Genomic DNA, 21,123 nt, shown 5'->3' with positions numbered 1-21,123 from the left:
TCTAATTAAGTATTTAAATATTCCTGTTACATTACATAAATGTCTCGCCGCCACCACACACACACACACGACATCGCTCCAAATTATTTGTGGTAGGATTCTGGCTAGGGCAGGTGAAATTGTCTCTGCTTGGCAACCCCAAAACCTGCAAAGGACGATCGCGCTGAATGCGGGTGGGAGGAAACATCAGACCTAGATGCAAACCAACCACTCCAAGCAGAACCCGAGAGCGACGGCAACGTGAGCGGGAGGGAAGTTAAGAGCGTGACACCCGCTGCTGCCTCGCGGGAGTCATGGCAACTGCAGCGAGCGGCCTTCGACAGGGAGCGAGGCGGGCTGGGCTTTGATTCAAAGCCAAGCTGCATTTAGGTGAGAGGCTCTCGGGGGGTGTTGAAAACAAATGCATGTAGCCAGTCTATCTCTTGCGTTTCCTCGTCTTGGGAAAAGGAGGCCCAAAACGCCTACTCCGCCCCCCTCTTCTTATGGTGTCCCCCCGCCTCCTGCATCTAAGAAGAGAGGATTTAGTCACGAACGCTCCCCCTTTTTTCAGAGTTATCAGTTAGCTCTGCGTCGCTGTGCTAGGATGTAGCAGCTGCTTAACCTGGCAACCAGCTGCCCAGCATATATTGGCTGTGGCTGCTTTTATTAATACTGGTCTACCTTACAGGGGTGTTGTAAACAGGAGTGCTGCCTCGTGCTGAGTTAGGCTTTTGGCCCATCTACCTCGGTCACTCTACACCCTACAGTTCACCAACTGGCAGTGGCCACCCCACCTCCTGGGGTTTCAAGCAAGGGTCTCTTCCTGGAGATGCTGCGTTTTGAACCTGAGACCTTTTGCAATGCAGAGCTCTGCCCCTGAACTATGTGGCCCTTTTCTCATAGGTCCAATGCGAAATGAGTGGTGAATAGTAATAGTTATCACGATCACGTATTTGAAAGGTTCACAATGCTTTGTACAGTGGTACCTCAGGTTACAGACGCTTCAGGTTACAGACTCCAGTAACCCAGAAATAGTACCTCAGGTAAAGAACTTTGTTTCAGGATGAGAACAGTAATCGCGCAGTGGTGGTGCAGCGGCAGCGGGAGGAACCATTAGCTAAAGTGGTACCTCAGGTTAAGAACAGTTTCAGGTTAAGAACGGACCTCCGGAACGAATTAAGTACCACTGTACTGAGGTACCACTGTATACAGTTAAAAGCAGCTCTGTACAGGCAACTCCCCATTTATGTGTGTTAAAGGCACTGCGCATGCACGCATCACCACGAACCCAGAAGTGGCACGAGAAGACCCCAAAAGAGCGAGAAAACAGCAAAAAACAAAACAGAACAAAACGAGAAAGTGCCTAGCAACCCTTTGCACGTGCAATCTTGGGAGCCCTTGCACCAGTACCTTTGAGACTTGTGGAGAGCAGGAGTTTGAGCAAGGAGGTTTGGAGGGAGCAGTTGTGGCGTTTGCAGGCTTTTTCTATGGTGTTCCTGATATATACAATTTCCCTTAAAGGTGTGGTCTGTGAAGTTGTTGACCTAACTCTTAATCCTTATTCCCAGGCAAAACAATGCTTGAATATGTAATCCTGAGTACGCTAGGGAATAAGCTTCACTGACCAGAGCAGAATTTGCTTCTGAATGAAGAAGCATCAGGATGTGCTGTCAGGATATGTAACTGCATCTGTGCAGATCTCACCTGTCCCTTTGTTGCCATAGCCTGAATTTAGATTGCCTGCTGAAGTCACCCAAGTATTCTAATTTGTTCCCTACTATAAACTTGCCTGAAGTTGTCAGGAACATGCCAAGTTGGTCCTTTTTAAACATGTGCTGCTAAACTATGCTTGGGTTCTTAAATAAAATAAAAGAACATTTATCCAGTGTACCTTCTGGATACATGATAGTCCTGATAGCATCATTGAAGTAAAATGCGTTTGTGCTTGTTTAAAAAATATGGGACCTTATCTTCTCAGTTCTTTTAGAGGGTTACTTCTTTATGTATGAAGGTTTTTGCTTTTAAAATTAGGCTATCAGTGTGCAAATATTTCTTATAGAATATGTAATTTTTATCATGCCAATGTGTACTAGAGGCAGTTTGATCTTAGTTACAGAAAAAGGGATTGTATTTCCCTGCTAGAGTTAATTGTTTTGCTTGTCATGGTGGATTTTTTCTTTTCTTTTGATACTGGTCTGTCTCTGTAAAGAAAAAAAGCTTAACAAAATAGAATCTAAAGTGCCTGCCAATTTTTCTGGGCTTGTAGGATTTATAAGTACAGTGGTACCTCGGTTTAAGGACAGTCCGGTTTAAGAAAGATTTGGTTTACAAACTCTGCAATACCAGAAATAGTGTCTTGGTTTGAGAACTTTACCTTGGTCTAAGAACAGAATCCGAACGGTGGAAGGGCACCGATGATGGGAGGCCTCATTAGGGAAAATGCGCCTCGGTTTAAGAACGGTTTTGGTTTAAGAACGGACTTCTGGAACTGATGAAGTTCGTAAACCGAGGTACCACTGTATTAAGCAATACATCTTTTTTAAAGCTAGGGGTGGGAAACTGCTCTGAGAGCTCCGTCACTTCAAAATATGTTCAAGTGATACAAAACCTTTTATTATATGCTTCTCTGTTATTCATCCATGTATTTCCAGACCTTATCTGTGACCATTAATTAAAAAAAAAAAAACTTGCAGAATAAGCCAGTCTAGTGTGGACAGGCAATTCAATATTGATGTTACAGGGTTACTGTGCCTTTTAATTAGAAGTTTTACCTAAGTATTTATGTAAAGTTTGCAGAGTAAAAAAACAATGATAGTGAATATCACTTGTATTCGCAAGTGTGATTTCAATTTCTGACGAGGAGCATGCAGCAATTTCTCACCCAAAAGACTCACGCTATTGTCACTCACTCTGATATCTTCCTAATACTAGGCAGAGGCTCTTTATTTTCACAGGCTTTAAAGCTTTTCAACCTCTTCACATTTATGGTTTATTTATGGGGTGCTGCTTTAATAGAGTTACTGTTTTGTGTTTTGCTTATTTTAATGCATTAATTGTTGTATCATGTTTTAAATATTTTATTGTAAGCTGCCTTGATAATGTATTTGTAGGGCAGAGCATACATCTAAAATGTACTATTTCACAAGTTCTTAGAATATACATTAGCTGCCAAATTGTTTTTGATTCAAAATTATTGAACCTAAATGGCTTGAGACTGGGATACCTGAATTACTGTCATATTCTGTAAGAACCAAATGGCCTTGGTGCCCTAGTTGTGCCGCCGGTGGCGGATAACTCATTCCGAATCTGACCGGACACAGGTTAGAGCTCAACGTCGAGCCTACCAAGTGGCGATAGCGACGGCGAAGAAGAATTTCTTCGCCGCCTCTATTGCATCTGCAGAAAACAGCAGCAGGAGACTTTTTCAGGTGGTTCACAATTTAGCGGAACCACCTGCAACATCGGGGCCCAGTACGGGCCACATGTTCTCCTGCAATGATTTTGCAAAGTTTTTTGCAGATAAAATCGCTCAGATTCAGGAAGAAGTAGACTCCACCGTGGGAGCAGGGCCGGGGCGGGAGAGTGCTAGAGTTCTGTCTAGTCAAGTTGAGTGGGATCAATTCCAATCTGTTACCTCCGAGGATGTGGACAGGCTGCTTGGACGAGTGAAGCCAACCACCTGTCTCCTGGATCCTTGCCCATCCTGGCTTATAAAAGCTAGCCGGGAAGGACTGGGCGATGGGCTTCGTGGGGTGGTGAATGCTTCCCTCCGTGAGGGAGCCTTCCCAGACCCGCTGAAAGAGGCGGTTATTAAACCGCTTCTTAAAAAACCATCTTTAGATGCGGCCACGATGGCCAACTATCGCCCAGTCTCAAATCTTCCATTCTTGGGCAAGGTGATTGAGCGAGCGGTTGCCGAACAACTCCAGGCACGCCTGGAAGAAGCGGACCATTTGGATCCCTTCCAGTCGGGATTCAGGCCTCATCATGGGACTGAAACTGCCTTGGTCGCACTGGTTGATGATCTCCGGCGGGCTAGGGACAAAGGTGAGAGCTGTTTCCTAGTTCTGCTGGATCTCTCAGCGGCGTTTGATACCATCGACCATAACATCCTTCTGGACCGTCTTCAGGGGCTGGGAGCTGGAGGCACTGTCATACAGTGGTTCCGCTGCTTCCTCCTGGGCCGTGTTCAGAAAGTGGTGGTGGGGGATGAGTGTTCAGACCCCTGGGCTCTCACTTGTGGGGTGCCTCAGGGTTCTGTCCTCTCCCCCATGCTTTTCAACATTTACATGCAGCCGCTGGGAGAGATCATCAGGAGGTTTGGGCTGGGTGTTCATCAGTATGCGGATGATACCCAGCTCTACCTCTCTTTTAAATCAGAACCAGTGAGGGCGGTGAAGGTCCTGTGTGAGTGTCTGGAAGCGGTTGGAGGATGGATGGCGGCTAACAGATTGAGGTTGAATCCTGACAAGACAGAAGTACTGTTTTTGGGGGACAGGAGGCGGGCAGGTGTGGAGGATTCCCTGGTCCTGAATGGGGTAACTGTGCCCCTGAAGGACCAGGTGCGCAGCCTGGGAGTCATTTTGGACTCACAGCTGTCCATGGAGGCACAGGTCAAATCTGTGTCCAGGGCAGCTGTTTACCAGCTCCATCCGGTACGTAGGCTGAGACCCTATCTGCCTGCAGACTGTCTCGCCAGAGTGGTGCATGCTCTGGTTATCTCCCGCTTGGACTACTGCAATGCACTCTACGTGGGGCTACCTTTGAAGGTGACTTGGAAACTACAACTAATCCAGAATGCGGCAGCTAGACTGGTGACTGGGGGCGGCCGCCGAGACCATATAACACCGGTCTTGAAAGACCTACATTGGCTCCCAGTACGTTTCCGAGCACAATTCAAAGTGTTGGTGCTGACCTTTAAAGCCCTAAACGGCCTCGGTCCAGTATACCTGAAGGAGCGTCTCCACCCCCATCATTCTGCCCGGACGCTGAGGTCCAGCGCCGAGGGCCTTCTGGCGGTTCCCTCCTTGCGAGAAGCAAAGCTACAGGGAACCAGGCAGAGGGCCTTCTCGGTAGTGGCGCCCACCCTGTGGAACGCCCTTCCAGCAGATGTCAAAGCGATAAACCACTACCTGACATTCAGAAGACATCTTAAGGCAGCCCTGTTCAGGGAAGTTTTTAACGTGTGATATTTTACTGTATTTTTGGTTTTTATGGAAGCCGCCCAGAGTGGCTGGGGAGGCCCAGCCAGATGGGCGGGGTATTATTATTATTATTATTATTATTATTCAGTGCCAAGCAAATTTGTCTGGTGTCATTATTACGTACTGTCTTTTCAGTATCAGGCAAACTTCTTTTTACCTGTGCTTTCAGTGCCCAGTACAGTGGTACCTCAGGTTAAGAACTTAATTCATTCTGGAGGTCCGTTCTTAACCTGAAACTGTTCTTAACCTGAGGTATCACTTTTAGCTAATGGGGCTTCCCGCTGCCGCTGCGCCGCCGTCATGCGATTTCTGTTCACATCCTGAAGCAAAGTTCTTAACACAAGGTACTATTTCTGGGTTAGCAGAGTCTGTAACCTGAAGTGTCTGTAACCTGAAGCGTCTGTAACCCGAGGTACTACTGTAATTTTACTCCTTCTGTTCCTTTTTTGTGCTCTTTTGGGGGGGGGTTATTCACATGTGTTAGGTGCTTTTTTAATAAGCTACGTTAAGCCTTGCTTTAAGAGAAATTGGAGTATAACATTTCATAAAACAAATAATGACTGCATTGAGGCACAAGCTTTTGTGTACTAGTAATCCTAAAAAACTTTTAGGTCACAATAAATAGATTGTAGTTCAGTTAGCCTTACTCCCAGGTACACATAACATTGTAGCCTTAAGTTTGTACCCAGTGTTAGTCATACTGGGAGTAAAACCATTAAAATTAATGAATGTGACTAACAGATCCATTAATTTCAGTGCGTCTGCTTTGAGTGTGAATTTGGATGCAGCCATTAGTCTCTAAGATGCCACTTATTATTTTACTTTTTGCTACAACAGACTAACATGGTTATCCTCTTGGATTTTATTTATAAATGTGGGGGTTGTTCAATTAATCACTGGTGGTATTGCTGCATTTCAGACTAATATTCAGAGTTGATTGTTGACTGTTGTGCTGACAGTGTACGGAGTGATATTTTTCGATTAGCCCCCTAGTATTACATCTATAATTAATTTTGCATTGATTATTTTTAGTTGAACATCCTTGTAACTAGCTGGGCAGACAACTCTGGGACGCATGTATCAGAGCAGATGGACCTGAGCAGGCATTGCAGCAGCTCCATCCCAGACTATTCAGAGGATACGTTTACATCTTTCAGTGAAGGAGAGGAGGAAACCTACAGACAATATGAAAATGACCCATTTGAATCTTATTACTCTGGAGAGGAGTCAGAATGCTGTGCTGTGTTGGATCTGTCTGAAAGCATATGGCAATCATCAAGTCAAAGTGATGAAGGTGTGTTAGGTTCCCTATGCATTTTTATCAGTTCTTCATGCAATCTTATGATTAGTGGGAGGAGACTTAGATCAGCAAAAATGCAAAGGAAAGCAGAAGGGGGGGAAGACAGAGAAAGGGAAACGTCATTTGCAGTGTTCACAGCAGAATACTGGTTTACCAGGTCAGAATGTTATTTTTGCTGAAGACACTTAGCAATACTGTGCAGGAAGCATTATGCGCCAAGGAGGAAGTGTAGATGTTTAGTGAGTGATACATCGCTGGTCACGGTAGGAAGACCTTCCATCTTCCATATGTCTTGGGTTCATCTGAGTAAGTGCAGGTGATCACTAACTTCCCTTTGCTAGGGTGACAATTGTGGACAGACAAAGCTCTCTACTAATGTAAGAGAAAGGCAAAGATGTAGGAGGCAACTAATACAGGAAAAACTGAGGAATCCTGCACCCATTTCAGGTTCTGTACTTGTGCCATCCTTTCACACCAGTGATAACTACTTGAGCAAAACAGTGTGGAAGGCTCTACACACATTTTCCTCATACAAGCTTGCTCTTAGTTCATGTTGTACAGCCAGACCATTCAGCCCAGGCTAACAGTGGCTGCATGCCCATTTGTTGCAGCAGCAGGGAAGAGTGGACAGGGCAAGAAGTGGTAGCTATTCTGTATAAGCATTAATGTGAAAAGTGGCTGACATGCCATCTAAAGTATATTTACACAGAAGATAAGCCCTAATGTGTTCACCAGCACTCGATTTAAGAAGAGCATAGGATTGCAGCCCTACTGTTCATCCTGTGTACATTTAATTGAGCGTAACATCTATTGTGCATGGAATGAATATGAATATAAGAAGTGTGCGGGCTAAACTGGACCTGGCCCTGGTTTTATGTCAGGTGGCTTTCCTTCTTTGATTCCTGTGGTTTCCAGGGCATGTACATTACAGGAAAGTTGCCCCATGTGAAGGCCTGTTTATTCCTCCTTTGTGTGTGTGTGTTCATGTTTTACTCTATTCCAACACTGTCCTCCTACATATGTTGCCTTTCCCCCCCCCCCAGATCAAAAACCAGAAGTTTTGGAATCTGCAGCTGTAAGAGAATATTTAACTAGAAAATGGATCAGTCTCCTGAAAGAAAACAAAGCTAGCACTCGGCTAGCTAAACCTGCCATTGAACCAATTAACAGTGAGTCAGTTTTTAGATTTGACTTGTAAATCAATAAATCATTCAATCATTTATTCATTCATGTAGTCCATTTGACTGTTGGACAGTCTGTACTCACTTCCAGTCTTCTTCTTCTTCCCTACAAAGGATTTGAACATCATTTCTAAGTGAGGCCACTACTGCAACTCAATGAAGCTTGCAGGGACTTCCTTCTTTCCCCTGATAAGCATCCTCTTTCTGCTTTTGAAATTCCCCAGCTTCAGTTCTTTGAAATAATTTGTGGGCCTGGTGTCTTTTGGGCAAGGGGGAGGGAGTGAATCTGCCCAGTAGATTGTGACTCACCACCACCACCATTATTCCTAATCTGTCCTTCACCCTAAGGTTCTAGGGTACATTACAACACACTAGTAAAAACCATGTCGGAGTGAGTTCTGGAAGACCTGAACCCTGCCTTGCAAGCCTCCTCCATCTGGCCTGGGAGGTAGGGGCCCTGACTGACAAAAGCTGAGGCTTTTGGGCTGGGATATTGTTTAATGGTTTTTGTTGAGGGGAGGTGTCACTGAGTTTTTTGTATGTTTATATTAGATACTGTGATTTATTTGGAAATTGTTCAGTTTGGTTGTGTATTTTCAAATATTTTAGGTATTGTTTAACTATTTTTGTTATGTTGTAGTTACGTATTTTTTTTCATGTCTTGAGCATGGTTTGAACTGTGCAAAGGTGGCATACAAAGATGTAAAAACAGATTAAAGCAAGTTACAGTCATAGAAATTGTTTACTCAGAGGTCTCAGGCAAATGTCCAACAACCAGAGATGCTTAAAAAAATTAATTGGAATTGCCAGGGAATGAAGTTGGAACATATGCACACACAGTGCATGCCTGTATTGCCCTTATTGGCTTTTTGGTCTTTTGGCCCTTATCTCAGCTGCTTTGTGAGGAGGCCTTTGTGTGATACAGTGTGACCATTTTAGCTGTTTTCATTCTTGGAAGTTTTTGCATTTTTATTTCGTCATAGCATTTGGGTGCATTTGAAGCAATGATTCAAGTGAATAAGTTGATGCAAATGCAGCTGGTAGGTCAAGAGTGGGGAACCTCTGGCCAAGCCATGCCTGCTGGCCTTTCACTTGACATCATATATTACTTAAGGTAGGGCAGGTAAGGACATGGCTGGGCCAAAGTGGGTTTGCATGGGCAAAAAACAGCTCACATGCAGTGTTGTAGCTAGTAGCTCGGTTACCTAGGGCGGTGCGTGTGGGCGGACACAAGCCCCATGCTGCTGTTTCGGGCAGCGCACAGCCTGCAGGCGCCCAAGCCACCGCATCACTCCCAGAAGAGACAAGTGGCTCGGGCAGGCCCCGTAGTAAGTGCCGCCCCCCACACTGTGGTGCCCAGTGTGCCCTGCTCCCACACACCCCTACCTACGCCTCTGCTCACATGTCATCATTGTACTCCATCTGACTGCTAAACCTAATAATAATAATAATAATAATAATAATAATAATAATAATAATAAATTTATATGCTACCCATCTGATTGGGTTGCCCCAGCCACTATAGGTGGCTTCCATCAAATTAAGGCATCAAACACAGCAAAACATCAAACATTAAAAACTTCCCTATACAGGGCTGCCTTCAGATATCTTCTAAAAGTCAGATAGTTGTTTATTTCTTTGACATCTGCCGGGAGGACATTCCACAGGGCTGGAGCCACTGCTGAGAAGGCCCTCTGCCTGGTTCCCTGTAACTTGACTTCTCACAGAGAGAGAACCATCAGAAGGTCTTTGGAGCTGGACCTCAGTATCTGGGCTGAACTATCTATGGGGGTGGAGACGCTCCTTCAGGCATGCAGAGCTTAAGCCATTCAGGGCTTTAAAGTTCAGCACCAACACTTTGAATTGTGCTTGGAAATGTACTGGGAGCCAATGTAGATATTTTTGGACTGGGATTATATGGTCCTGGCAACCGTTCCCAGGCACCAGTCTGGCAGCCTCACAGAGGATTGAGGAGATAAAAATCGAAATCCAGTTCCACACCTCTGTGCTGGATGATTGACTGGAACTAGCTGCATGGAATGTGTCTTGTTGGTGGTGGACATATTTCCAGTGGCTTATTGTATATTTATTAGGGTTGCCATATGTCCAGAATTTCCTGGTTATAGCTGGTAGCCCTCATAAACAGCGTCTGGATGGAAATTGCTAAAATGTCCAGGAACATCTGGACATAAGGGAGTCCATGTTGGAAGTGTAGATTTTGGCGAATTTCATTTTTAAAAAAAAAAAATAGCCCAACCCCCCCCCCCCCCATTTTTGAGATTTTGCAGAAAAAGGTCAACAGCTTTGGACAAAACTAAAAATGACTTTGCCCATCCAAAAAGAAAGCTAAACAATTTTGTGTTGTGTCCAGATTTTCACATTTTGAAATATGGCAACCCAATATTTATGGGTACATAAATCTTGATTTTAACTGTTAAAGCCTCTACAGAAAGCTTTGACAACATGCACCAGCCTACAGAATTCTACCTTCAAAAGTGTTAGCATAGGTTCCTTGGCTTGGCTTTCTGATCTTCTAGCAAAAACTCTATTAAATTGTGTTATGTTTGGGTCAACCGATATAGTCTTAAACACACCAGTAGCATCTTGAGAATGCTCCTTTGAAGACAGAACAATAACAGAACAGTGAAATAACTGCATATACTTTTATATTCTAAAGCCCCAAAATGCATCCCTGGGTTTTAATAAATGCTGGAATCTACAGCCACAAGAGCCTCTTACAATTTGTTTTATCCACTTGGAATTGGTAGGAACAGCTTCTTAATCGTTTTTATGCATAATTGAAGATTAGCTGCAGGATAATTAAGGCCTACTCACTAAGCCCAGGAAAACATAGCAAAGATTATGGGATAATACATACAGTGACTTGCGATCTCGATCATACGCTGTCTGTACAGTGGTACCTTGGGTTAAGTACTTAATTCATTCTGGAGGTCCGTTCTTAACCTGATACTGTTCTTAACCTGAAGCACCACTTTAGCTAATGGGGCCTCCTGCTGCTGCCGTGCCGCTGCAGCACGATTTCTGTTCTCATCCTGAAGCAAAGTTCTTAACCCGAGGTACTATTTCTGGGTTAGTGGAGTCTGTAACCTGAAGCATCTGTAACCTGAAGCGTATGTAACCCAAGGTACCACTGTAGTCTGTTGGCAGTAGGAGTACAATATGGGCATGTCTTTAAGTTAACACCTTGCGTTAGAAACTTGACAGTACCAAATTATTGAAGAACAAAAAAAAATTTTTTTCTTTCCAGTAGCACCTTAAAGACCAACTAAGTTAGTTCTTGGTATGAGCTTTCGTGTGCATGCACACTTCGTCAGATACACAGACGTATTTGACGTGTATCTGACGAAGTGTGCATGCACACGAAAGCTCATACCAAGAACTAACTTAGTTGGTCTTTAAGGTGCTACTGGAAAGAAAATTTTTTTTTTTGTTTTGACTATGGCAGACCAACACGGCTACCTTTCTGTAACTGAAATTATTGAAGGTTATTCACCAAAGCCAGACTAAACGTCTTTCCTTCTGCAGTGTTGGATGGCAGGTTGAGAGGAGTTCCCTACCAGGATAGACTTTGCTCGTGTGCCCAAGACATCGATTCTATACAACATATTTTGCCGCACTGTTCAAAATATAAGCAAGCCAGGGTTGAACTGATACTACCCTTGCTGGTACCTTTCCCAGGAAAATCGGAGGCTCACTATGTCAGGTTCCTATTGGAAGACCGGACGAATGCTAGAACATTAGCAATGGCGAAGTTTTTATCGGTGGTTGCATGAACCAATGATACCTATCTCTAAGTCTGAACAAAATGTTTGTTTAACGTGGAGGTAGGCTGTCTGAATTGTGTATTGCTTTGTAACGATTTGTTGGGTCTCTGGACCGTAATAAAGATTGATTGATTGACATAGCAATTTGTACATTTGAAATATCCCTTTTCAGGTAATGCTGCAAAATAAAAAAATAAATCCAGCCTTTGAGTGATACTGTGAAAGATGACTCAAATGTTTACTTACGAAATGCCCTAGATAGTAGTGTGCATGAAATTACCCATTGAGGTTCCCTGAACGAACAAATAGTTTGGTTGGTCGTAATCAAGGTATTGCCCTTCTGTGGGTTTTATATATATATTTCTATTGGGCCAACATGGCTTTCTGTGGCTCTTGACGTAAATTACAGTGGTACCTCGAGTTAAGTACTTAATTCATTCCGGAGGTCTGCTCTTAACCTGAAACTGTTCTTAACCTGAAGCACCACTTTAGCTAATGGGGCCTCCTGCTGCTGCTGCACCACCAGAGCATGATTTCTGTTCTCATCCTGAAGCAAAGTTAACCCGAGGTACCACTATACAAGGAATGTGAAATACAATCAACACAGGCTGGCTTATTTGTAAATCCCATTCAATTCAGTGGTCTTGTACCAGATCATTACTTGGATAAGGTCTATAGCTTTCTTTTTAATTCCATTTTTCAAATGACCCTCTGGGCCCTCTCTTGGCACCAGCTGTTCACTGGAAAGGGAGGGGGAACAGTTTCTGCAGAATTATCTTCCTTGCAAATACAGGTAGCCATTTACACAGAGGTTACATTCGAAGGCACTATGCGCTGGTGAAATAATGTATAATTGAAACCCATTGAAAAGGCTGCAAACACCCCACTCTGCCCCCATATTGTAAATGGGGGGTTGCCTGTATGCATGAAATAGTCTCTGCAGCTTGCAATTGCAGCCATATAATATCTGGGATGCAGTTGAATTTTGTAGTTTGATGCTTTAAGTGTCTGTTAGACAGGGTTTGCAGTTCAGTAGTTAGTGAACATTATTTGCATTCATCTGCTGAGATTATGGTGTTCTTTTTTGCCTTTTGCACAGTTGTTGCAGATAAAAAAGAGTGTTGGAGAGTTTTGGTTTCTTTTATTTTACAAACTTTGTAAAAAGTCTGCGAAATAAATGACAAGTGAAACGTCAGCATTTTCATAGAACTGTAGAGTTGGAAGGGACCTTGAGGGTCATCTAGTCCAACCCCTCAATGCAGGAATCTCATTTAAAAACAAACAAACCAGAAAAGCACTAGCATTGTATAGGAATATAATTTATTTAAGGTTGACCAATGTAAATAAAATTTTAAAGAATCTAACATACATAGGATCTTTATACGATAAAAAGAAACCAGAAAGCAATTACAACCTTCTAAGAGAAATTACAGTGTTTAGAAATTTTGCAACTTGCTTTGTAAAACAGCAACAACAATAATTAGAGGACCACCACCCCCGCCAAACAATCAGCAGAGACTCTTAAAATCATCCTAGAGATTATCTTGCCCACCATTAAAGAATACAATGACTACATATAAACAAAGCATGAGGCACTACTCCACCTCTTCTTTATTACAAAGAAACTATCTGCTATTTACAGGAGCTTCTTACAGCTACCCTCTAAAAACATTGAGGATAAGGTATTAAAGTTTGTTATAAAAAAAAAGTTTTCCTGTATTTCAGAACAGATACCCAGTTCGAAAAAGGTATCCCATTCTCATAAATAGAGGCAGGTAAACCCTGCACCCAGGGCTTGGACTGCCAAACTTGTCAGCAGTGTACCTGTGGAGCTACAGGTCCCCAGCTGAGCACAGCTAGGGCTGTGAGCATGTGGCCCTCTTGCAAAAGCTCACATCCCACTGGTGGTCTGTTCAGGAAGGGGAGAAAGAAGCCCTCTCTCATCTGTCATCCATGGATGAGCTGTTTTGGTTATTATCTATATGCATCCAAAGCCCCAGCTGTTTAACACATAATCTGTTGGATTAGAGCCTAATAGCTGCCTAGAATTATTTTCTGAATATTTTTTCATGTATTTTCCTCTTGCACATTGTAATTTCTGATGTAAAAGGAGTCAAATTAAGCAATTATCTGAAACTGTTTTCATTAATGTCTGCATTGAGGGTAATTCTTGTGTCACTTTTATTTACCACATTTCCATTTTCTTTTAATTACCACAAATTCTGCTGTAATATCAAGCATCTAATTATTCTTTTGAAACACATGCTTTCCCCTTTGTTCTAGGGCTATTTATTTTCAGTTGTTTTCATGGAGAGGCTTGTAGTCTGCATAGAGCGTATTGTACACTCCGAGTTGTGGGAATACTAATTCCTGATGACAGGTTGCACAGATGGGAGTTGGAGGAGTCTTTTCCTGCCTCTTCAAGTAGTCATATTTATATGTATGTATTTTTTTTGCTGGTGCAATATTGACAGAAATTGTTGAGGTATCTGAGAAAGAACTGAGTGCTCTACAATCCTTTTGTGCCATCAAAATAAATCAGCTCCATCATATGCCAAGCCCAATGCCATTGAAGAGGAGCAAGCGTAATGAACAGAGGCATGGATTCACTTCAGAGAAGCCGTTGACATTTGATTTGAATTGCACAGTCCCTGATCAACTACTGAACAGACTCTGTCTGAAAAATATCAAGGAGATACTGAAACAGGTACTAAAAGAAGGAATGGATCTGTCTTTAGTTCCAGGGAATGTTCCTGGCAAATGTTGATTATCTTTGCTAATACAGATGTTGAGACTTGACTGGTACTGATCCTTTTATGTATATTATTGTCATTAAATGACAAAGTTCTTTTCGTAACACTGAAACTAAAACATGAGGTTGGGCTTGTTTTTTCCTTGCATTACTAATGCAATCCATATTTCAACCAAACTATTTTTGTTTACCATCACATGATCTCACAAAACACATTAATGTTTACATAAGTGCAACTCAGCTCTCTTAAAGTTTTTAAACGTTCATGGTATTGGGAGTTTGTTTTTTAAAAATGAGGCAAAGCAAATTTGTGTTGTGATTAATGTAATTAACTCAAGTTCTTCTTTAGTGCCTTTTTTGTTTCAGACTACTCTTGAGTATGAGCAGGGGTACTCTGTGATGTCATGATTCCAAAAAGATGGTGATGGTGGTGCAAAAATCACTCATTCCAAGTCTTGCTCATGTAATTTTGTGTGAAAGATTAAATGCCCCAAAAGCACTATAAGAATGTGTCCTTAAAAGAGGACTTGTACCCAGATCAGCAAAACCCAAGCCCAATTCTCTGTTTGATTGGGAAGCCAAATGCAGTTATGAGTTTCAGGGATGCCCTTGAAGGATGTTCTGTCTTCTGACCACATCCTCTGTTCTTCAAAGAGGCCTCCTTTTCACAGGGATGTGGTGGGACAGATGAGATGTGTAAAACACAGTGTTACCCAGTAAATACGCATTAACAGCTCTGTGGTATTTGATATGTGGTTGTCTTATGCTGGAATTTGATATGTGATTGTCTTATGCAGGAATCTTATGTGTAGGTCTTATGTGTTCATATGGAGGACTTTGGTAAAATAAGCCTAACTTGCTTATTCTTGGTTTAGTAGTGAACCCACATTAATGCATGGCTTATAACATTTAACCTCACAAGCCACATAAGTGGGAATATGTACTTGAACTGTGCAGCAATCTGTCCTCCAGTTTTGCCCTGCAAAAAAAAGGCTTTAATTCTTCTGCCTCATTCTCAGGGCACTTTACTGCGCAGTCCTAACACTGCCTGCTCATAGGTAGTATAAACTGTGTTATTCCCAAACAAGGATGTGTAGGATCAGAAACTTAATAAGTGTTTCAGGAATTCTTTACAGTGGATCCCTTTTTTAAAAAAGTTAGTCTTTTTGATACCTTTCGGTGGCCAAAAGTTTTGGGCATGTTTGCTTACTACAGGAAAAGATGGGTACATACCAGCCATTAAAATACAATAGCTTCAAAAGAATAAGACCAGCCTTAAGTGAAACAGAGGTAGTCTGACTACATGGGGTATTACATGGGGAAAAACAAATGTAATTTAATTTAAAAAGTAACTTGGACATGGTTATTGATCTCATTCTGTGGGGAAAGTTTTTTCATTAAGTAGTTTGCATTACCTTGAAGAGCATGGCATGTATAAAAGTTAGACATAGACAGTATTTTAATGATTTTAATAGCTATTTCTTACTTTGCTCTCAGGTAGCAGACACTGAAATGCACCAACCTTCACAATGTGCCCATTGCACCAAGAAAAGAGCAGAGCTGGCTGACGATGCTTTTCTCCGACGATGGAAGGCCTTGATGGAAGAGGTTTTACTTAAAGAGAAGTTGGAACACTACATGTATACCAAAGTAAGTCAGGATTTAGGTGGAGAGAGAGGCATTTTAACAGCCTAACAAATAAATATAGATGAATTAGATTCCTGCATCTCAGGGGGTTTAACTAGATGATCCTCAGGTGCCTCCCAACTCTACAACTCTATGATTCTATGAGTATACTTATTTACAAAACTTTGGATTGCCCATGTCCATGCAAACCTTTTTTTTTTAGTGGTTTATGGCAGAATAAAAAGAATAAATGGCAGAATAAAAGAAACCAGCTCCCTTCCACTTTGCAAAGCTTTCCTGTTTAATTCTTGTTAGGTGGTCCTTGTTCCTGTCAGTTGCATGCAGTTGGTCTCTCTTTCTGTTTTCCTCTTTTGCAGCATGTGGAAGATTGACACTTTACTGCACAAACTTCATGAACAAAACATCCCCCTTGTTTCCTCTCTGCTTGCAAGTTTTGTTCAGGACTCGGAAAAACTGGCTTTTTTGGTTTTTTATCTTGGTGAAAAGGTTGTGCAATTTCCCCATGTGTAAATTCCCAATTGCACTGCTGTACTTACCAATTCTACGAGGGACGCGGGTGGCACTGTGGGTTAAACCACAGAGCCTAGGATTTGCCGATCAGAAGGTCGGCAGTTCGAATCCCCACGACGGGGTGAGCTCCCATTACTCGGTCCCTGCTCCTGCCAACCTAGCAGTTCAAAAGCACGTCAAAGTGCAAGTAGAGAAATAGGTACCGCTCCAGCGGGAAGGTAAACGGCGTTTCCGTGCGCTGCTCTGGTTTGCCAGAAGCGGCTTAGTCATGCTGGTCACATGACCGGCTCCCTCGGCCAATAAAGCGAGATGAGCGCTGCAACCCCAGTGTTAGTCACGACTGGACCTAATGGTCAGGGGTCCCTTTACCTTATGTGACAAGCAAGGAGACACGGGTGGCGCTGTGAGTTAAACCACAGAGCCTAGGACTTGCCGATCAGAAGGTTGGCAGTTCGATTTCCCTGCAATGGGGTGAGCTCCCACTGCTTGGTCCCTGGTCCTGCCAACCTAGCACTTCGAAAGCACATCAAAGTGCAAGTAGAGAAATAGGTACCGCTCCGGCGGGAAGGTAAAAGGCGTTTCCGTGCGCTGCTCTCAGAAGCAGCTTAGTCATTCTGGCCACATGACCCGGAAGCTGTACGCCGGCTCCCTCGGCCAATAAAGCGAGATGAGCGCCACAACCCCAGAGTCAGTCACGACTGGACCTAATGGTCAGAGGTCCCTTTACCTTTACTTTACTTACCAATTCTAGCCTGTATTGATAGCTTTAGGACAGCCTTCCTGAACGTGGTGCCCTTCAGGACTGCAGCTCTCATCAGCCAAGCCAGGACAACTGAGCAGGAGACTAGTCAGAGTTGTAGCCCAAAATAGCTGAAGGGCACCAGGTTAGAGAAGACTTCTCTAGACATTTCCTGGGATGCTCCAGCTATTTCCTTCTCTGTGGTCCAAGCCCCCATTTGGGAACTGATTTAACTGTTCTATTTCCAAATAGCATTGCTTTTATTTCCATTTCTTTTTTTCCCTAACCCCCCGTTGCAGATGGGGGAAATCATGATCAGAAGTGCAGGCAAGGGAGTGTTTAACAACACAACCATCCTACTGAAAATTCTACTGCAATCAGTGCAGTAGCATTCTGCAAGATATAAATGGATAACACAAGAAGAACTCAATTACGGTTACTATGGGCACAGTCTATGAACAAATGAACCTGGCATGCACCAAGTCTGTCTACTTGAGCCTGTTTCTGGCCTCATACTAGCAGCAGTACTTCCAGGTTCTAGGCAGCGGGGGTTTTCTAGCCCTGTTACTGAGAATAACTTTTAATGGAAGGCACCAGGGTTTGGACCTGGGACCCTCTGCATGTTCTCTTCCACTAAGCCTTGCTGTCTCTTTGATACAGGGATTTTGTTGATAGAAATTTTGTTTGTTCATGCATTTCCCCACTGTGTTTTCTTGCTGGTGCTCAAAATGTATGTCACTGTCCTGGATAATAACCTGTATTTGCTTAATCAGTTTTATATTGCTTTCACAATATATCCAGAGTGCGCAGGGTAGGGAATAGCAGTCATACATTTAATGGAAGAGTGGGTGTTCAATAGAACTCACTGTGCTGAATGTTGTGTCTGGTATCTTATTCATGGCACATGAACAGTACATGAATTATTCACGGTACATGAATGTTACATGATAGTAATATTATAAAATACTTTCAGTACTCAAAGCATTTTGTATACATTATCTAGTTGCTGTATTTAAGGCAGCCCTGTTAAATCAGTTTTATTGGTTTATTTATTTATTTGTTTAGGAGTATTTATACCCCGCCTATTAACCAAAGTTCTCAAGGCAACTTACAGTATATATTCAAATAATTAAAATAGATGGTGATACAGAAGTCACTACAGCAGAGCAAAGTTTGTCAATCCCCACTGCTGCTCTTCTCCAGCATTCCAGCAAATGCCATTCAGCAGCTGAACCTTCTTGCTGTTGAAGAGGCTAAATGTCAGTCACATACAGGCCAGGATGTCCTCACTGGGTGGCTGCTACTGATGTCTCTCCCAGCCCTGGCCCTGGGTGCCTCCCTCGCAGTTCTCAGCTAGAAGGTCATGCAGTCTTTAATTCAATCCATGTCTCTTTTGGTCTAGGGGTTTCAGGACAACACTTGAAGGGGTTCCCTTCATGGGGCTTGTGGCGGCCCTTCTTGGGAGCCTTGGTCCCATGTTGCAGATGGGATGGGCACTGAAGCTGAGAGCTCACCTAGTGAGCTCATAGAAGAGGAGGGATGGTGAACCTGTTACCCTCTAGGAGTTATTTGACTTCAACTCCCATCAGCTCCAGCCAGCATGGCTCAGTGGTCAGAGATGATGGGAGTTGTAGTCCAGCAACATCTGGAGGGCCACATGTTCCCCATCCCTGTGATAGAGACAAGATTCAAACCAGAGACTTCTGGATTCATAGCTTAGTTTCCTAGTCATTATGCTGCAAAGATGAATAGAATTTCATTTGTTCTTCCATACTCTGGAATTAAGGCATATGCATGGAAATTGCAGCTATAGCGAGCATTACTACATTAAAAAAAAGTAATGGCAAGAAGCTTTTGTCCAAAGGAAAACCTCTCATCACATCTTTCTCTCCTTCTAGGATTCCCTCACCCTCATTGGAGAAATACACAGATGTCTTCCGAAGCTGTCTGAGGATCCCAGGAACATATGGCAGGAACTGAATGAGAGAGGTCTGAAAGTATAACACCTAGATGGGTTAGAACATTGATCAAATCCGCACAAACTGAGCTATGCAGGATATATTGGACAAACTATTTTCTGGACAGATATGCCCCTTGCGATTGATTTGGTTTCTGTGGTCCAACTCTACATCCTGTCCCAGAGTCAACAGAGCAATATGCTGCCATCTAACTAAATATTTTTTTCAGATTATAAAAGGTAGTTTATTCTCATTATCATTCTGATAAGCCATAAGTATGGTTTTGGTGAGTTTCCTTTCATGATTTGGGAGCTGTGCACAGTTGCTTCTACCTGTAAGGAAAACAAATGGCTTTTTAAAGGCAGAGAGATATAAGGAAGATTAGGTTTCTGCACAGTCTGTGTCTGCTGCCACTGCTTAAATTGAAAGCTGGAGCCCCAGGTAGAAGGAGAAACAGTGGAGCAAGAGGAAAGTTCCAAAGGAAGAGCAGAAGAGGTTAAATGGAGTGGGTTTTCTCTATCTTTCTGAAAACACTAACAATATGAACTGGAATTAATCCATTACCCTGAGGATTCCAAGACAAGAAGCAGAGATATTAAAAAAGTAATGTTAGTTTGTTGAACAAAGCAGTTGACAAAACTCGAATAAAATGTTCAAATGCTGTTCTTACATTTGCTTTGCTCAATGTCAATTGTTTTTTCCTGTTGTGAAATGTGCAGGGAATATGATTGAAGGGCAGAATAAAAACATAATAATTGTCTCTCGAGACAGATGGATGCCAACCAAGTCCAAAGAAAAGAGGTTTATCTGTCTCTACAAGGGATAAAAGCTCTGAGGTGTGTAGCAAAATCAGAATGTCTGCTGCTGCTGGATACACTTATCCACATATTGTATGTATGAGACCAATCATGGGTGGACCTGAACTAAGTGTACCACCAGGGAGTTTGGGAGAATGTGAGGCTAACGTCCAATATCAAGACGAAGGTCTACCAGGCTTGCATGTTGAGCATGCTGGTGTATGGAAGTGAGTTTTGGGCAACTTATGCCCACCAGGAGTGATGCCTAAAAGCCTTCCATATGCACTGTGTCAGGAAGATTTTGGGCATCACAAGGCAAGACAGAGTTTCAAACAAGGATGTGCTCTCCCAAGCCCATATTCCCAGCATGTTCTGTCTCAGCAATGTCTATGCTGGCTTGGTCATGACCACAGAATGGAAGATGGAAGGATCCCCAAGGATGTGCTCTGCAGGGAGATGGCTTCAAGCACCAGTAACTCTGTGTTACAAAGATGTCTGCAAGTGTCACATGAAGGCTAGCGGCATTAGCCCCTTGCAGACGATAGTGCCTGGAGACAGTCAGTCTGGTTGTGTATCCAGCAGTGACCAGAGTAGGAATGACCACTGGGAGGAGCAAAGAGAGAAGAAATGCCATGGTGCATCTGCAGCAACACAACCAGATGCCTTAATCTGCCCCAGCTGCAACAAAACATGTCTATCATATTGGTCTTTACAGCCACAACAGGTGCTGTAACTCTCCCAACAGTTTGACTTCACCCCTGAAGACGCACTCCTCCATTGCCTCCCAAGACAGATGAATGCCAAGAACAAGCAACATTCTGCACATCTCATCTTAGTAGGATATTCACACAGTCCCTTTTCACTTGCAGTAATAGCAAGATATTCCTCAACCATGTAACAGAAGGAAGAAAATACCCTTGATGTTGTGGCATGGTTGCTAGATACCAGTAACTGAACCTTGGCTTTTTGCATCCAATACATGTTTATCTACCACTGAACGTTACAAACAAATGTCCGTTTTTAATATGTACTTATTACAACACGTTACTGCACAGAAGTACACATATGTTACTGTGGGTACAGCTCATATGTTCAGAAAGTGGCCATCTTCAAGCTCATGCCATTTCTCGTTACAAGCAGCAACCCAACATTTATTTTTTTGTCTGTGTGGCAACTGTTTCTTTTACCATTGTGGGTTGACTTGGTCACAGAGATGTGAAAAGGAAGCTGATGCATTGGAGAAAAGAGCAAAACCACAGAAGGAAAAGTTG

General features: G+C 43.0%; 1 protein-coding gene across 2 annotated transcripts; it reads left to right on the top strand.

The window, feature by feature from the left end:
* Positions 1-223: 223 nt before the first annotated feature.
* LOC310754299 (uncharacterized protein C8orf48) lies at positions 224-19,726 on the top strand. Of its 2 annotated transcripts, none has more exons than XM_083596123.1 (6): positions 224-369; positions 6,216-6,477; positions 7,527-7,652; positions 13,924-14,156; positions 15,699-15,851; positions 18,996-19,726. In XM_083596123.1, the coding sequence occupies exons 2-6, from the start codon at positions 6,273-6,275 to the stop codon at positions 19,098-19,100; spliced, it is 822 nt and encodes a 273-aa protein (XP_083452249.1). In that variant the 5' UTR covers positions 224-369; positions 6,216-6,272; the 3' UTR covers positions 19,101-19,726. The 2 variants fall into 2 exon arrangements, with proteins under 2 accessions (XP_083452249.1, XP_083452250.1); XM_083596124.1 differs by lacking the exon at positions 224-369 and adding an exon at positions 735-882.
* Positions 19,727-21,123: the final 1,397 nt, after the last annotated feature.

Source organism: Podarcis filfolensis, assembly GCF_964270895.1.
Source record: "Podarcis filfolensis genome assembly, chromosome: Z".
NCBI classification, from domain to species: Eukaryota; Metazoa; Chordata; class Lepidosauria; order Squamata; family Lacertidae; genus Podarcis; species Podarcis filfolensis.
Note: the sequence above shows the minus strand (reverse complement) of the source record. Positions and strands in the feature narration are given on the sequence as shown.

Excerpts from the sequence above, each read along its gene's own strand:
- LOC310754299 (XM_083596123.1), top strand. The coding sequence starts at position 6,273 with ATGGACCTGAGCAGGCATTGCAGCAGCTCCATCCCAGACTATTCAGAG. Across the intron at positions 6,478-7,526 it reads ATCAAGTCAAAGTGATGAAG|ATCAAAAACCAGAAGTTTTG; the intron begins GTGTGTTAGGTT and ends CCCCCCCCCCAG. Across the intron at positions 7,653-13,923 it reads TGCCATTGAACCAATTAACA|AAATTGTTGAGGTATCTGAG; the intron begins GTGAGTCAGTTT and ends CAATATTGACAG.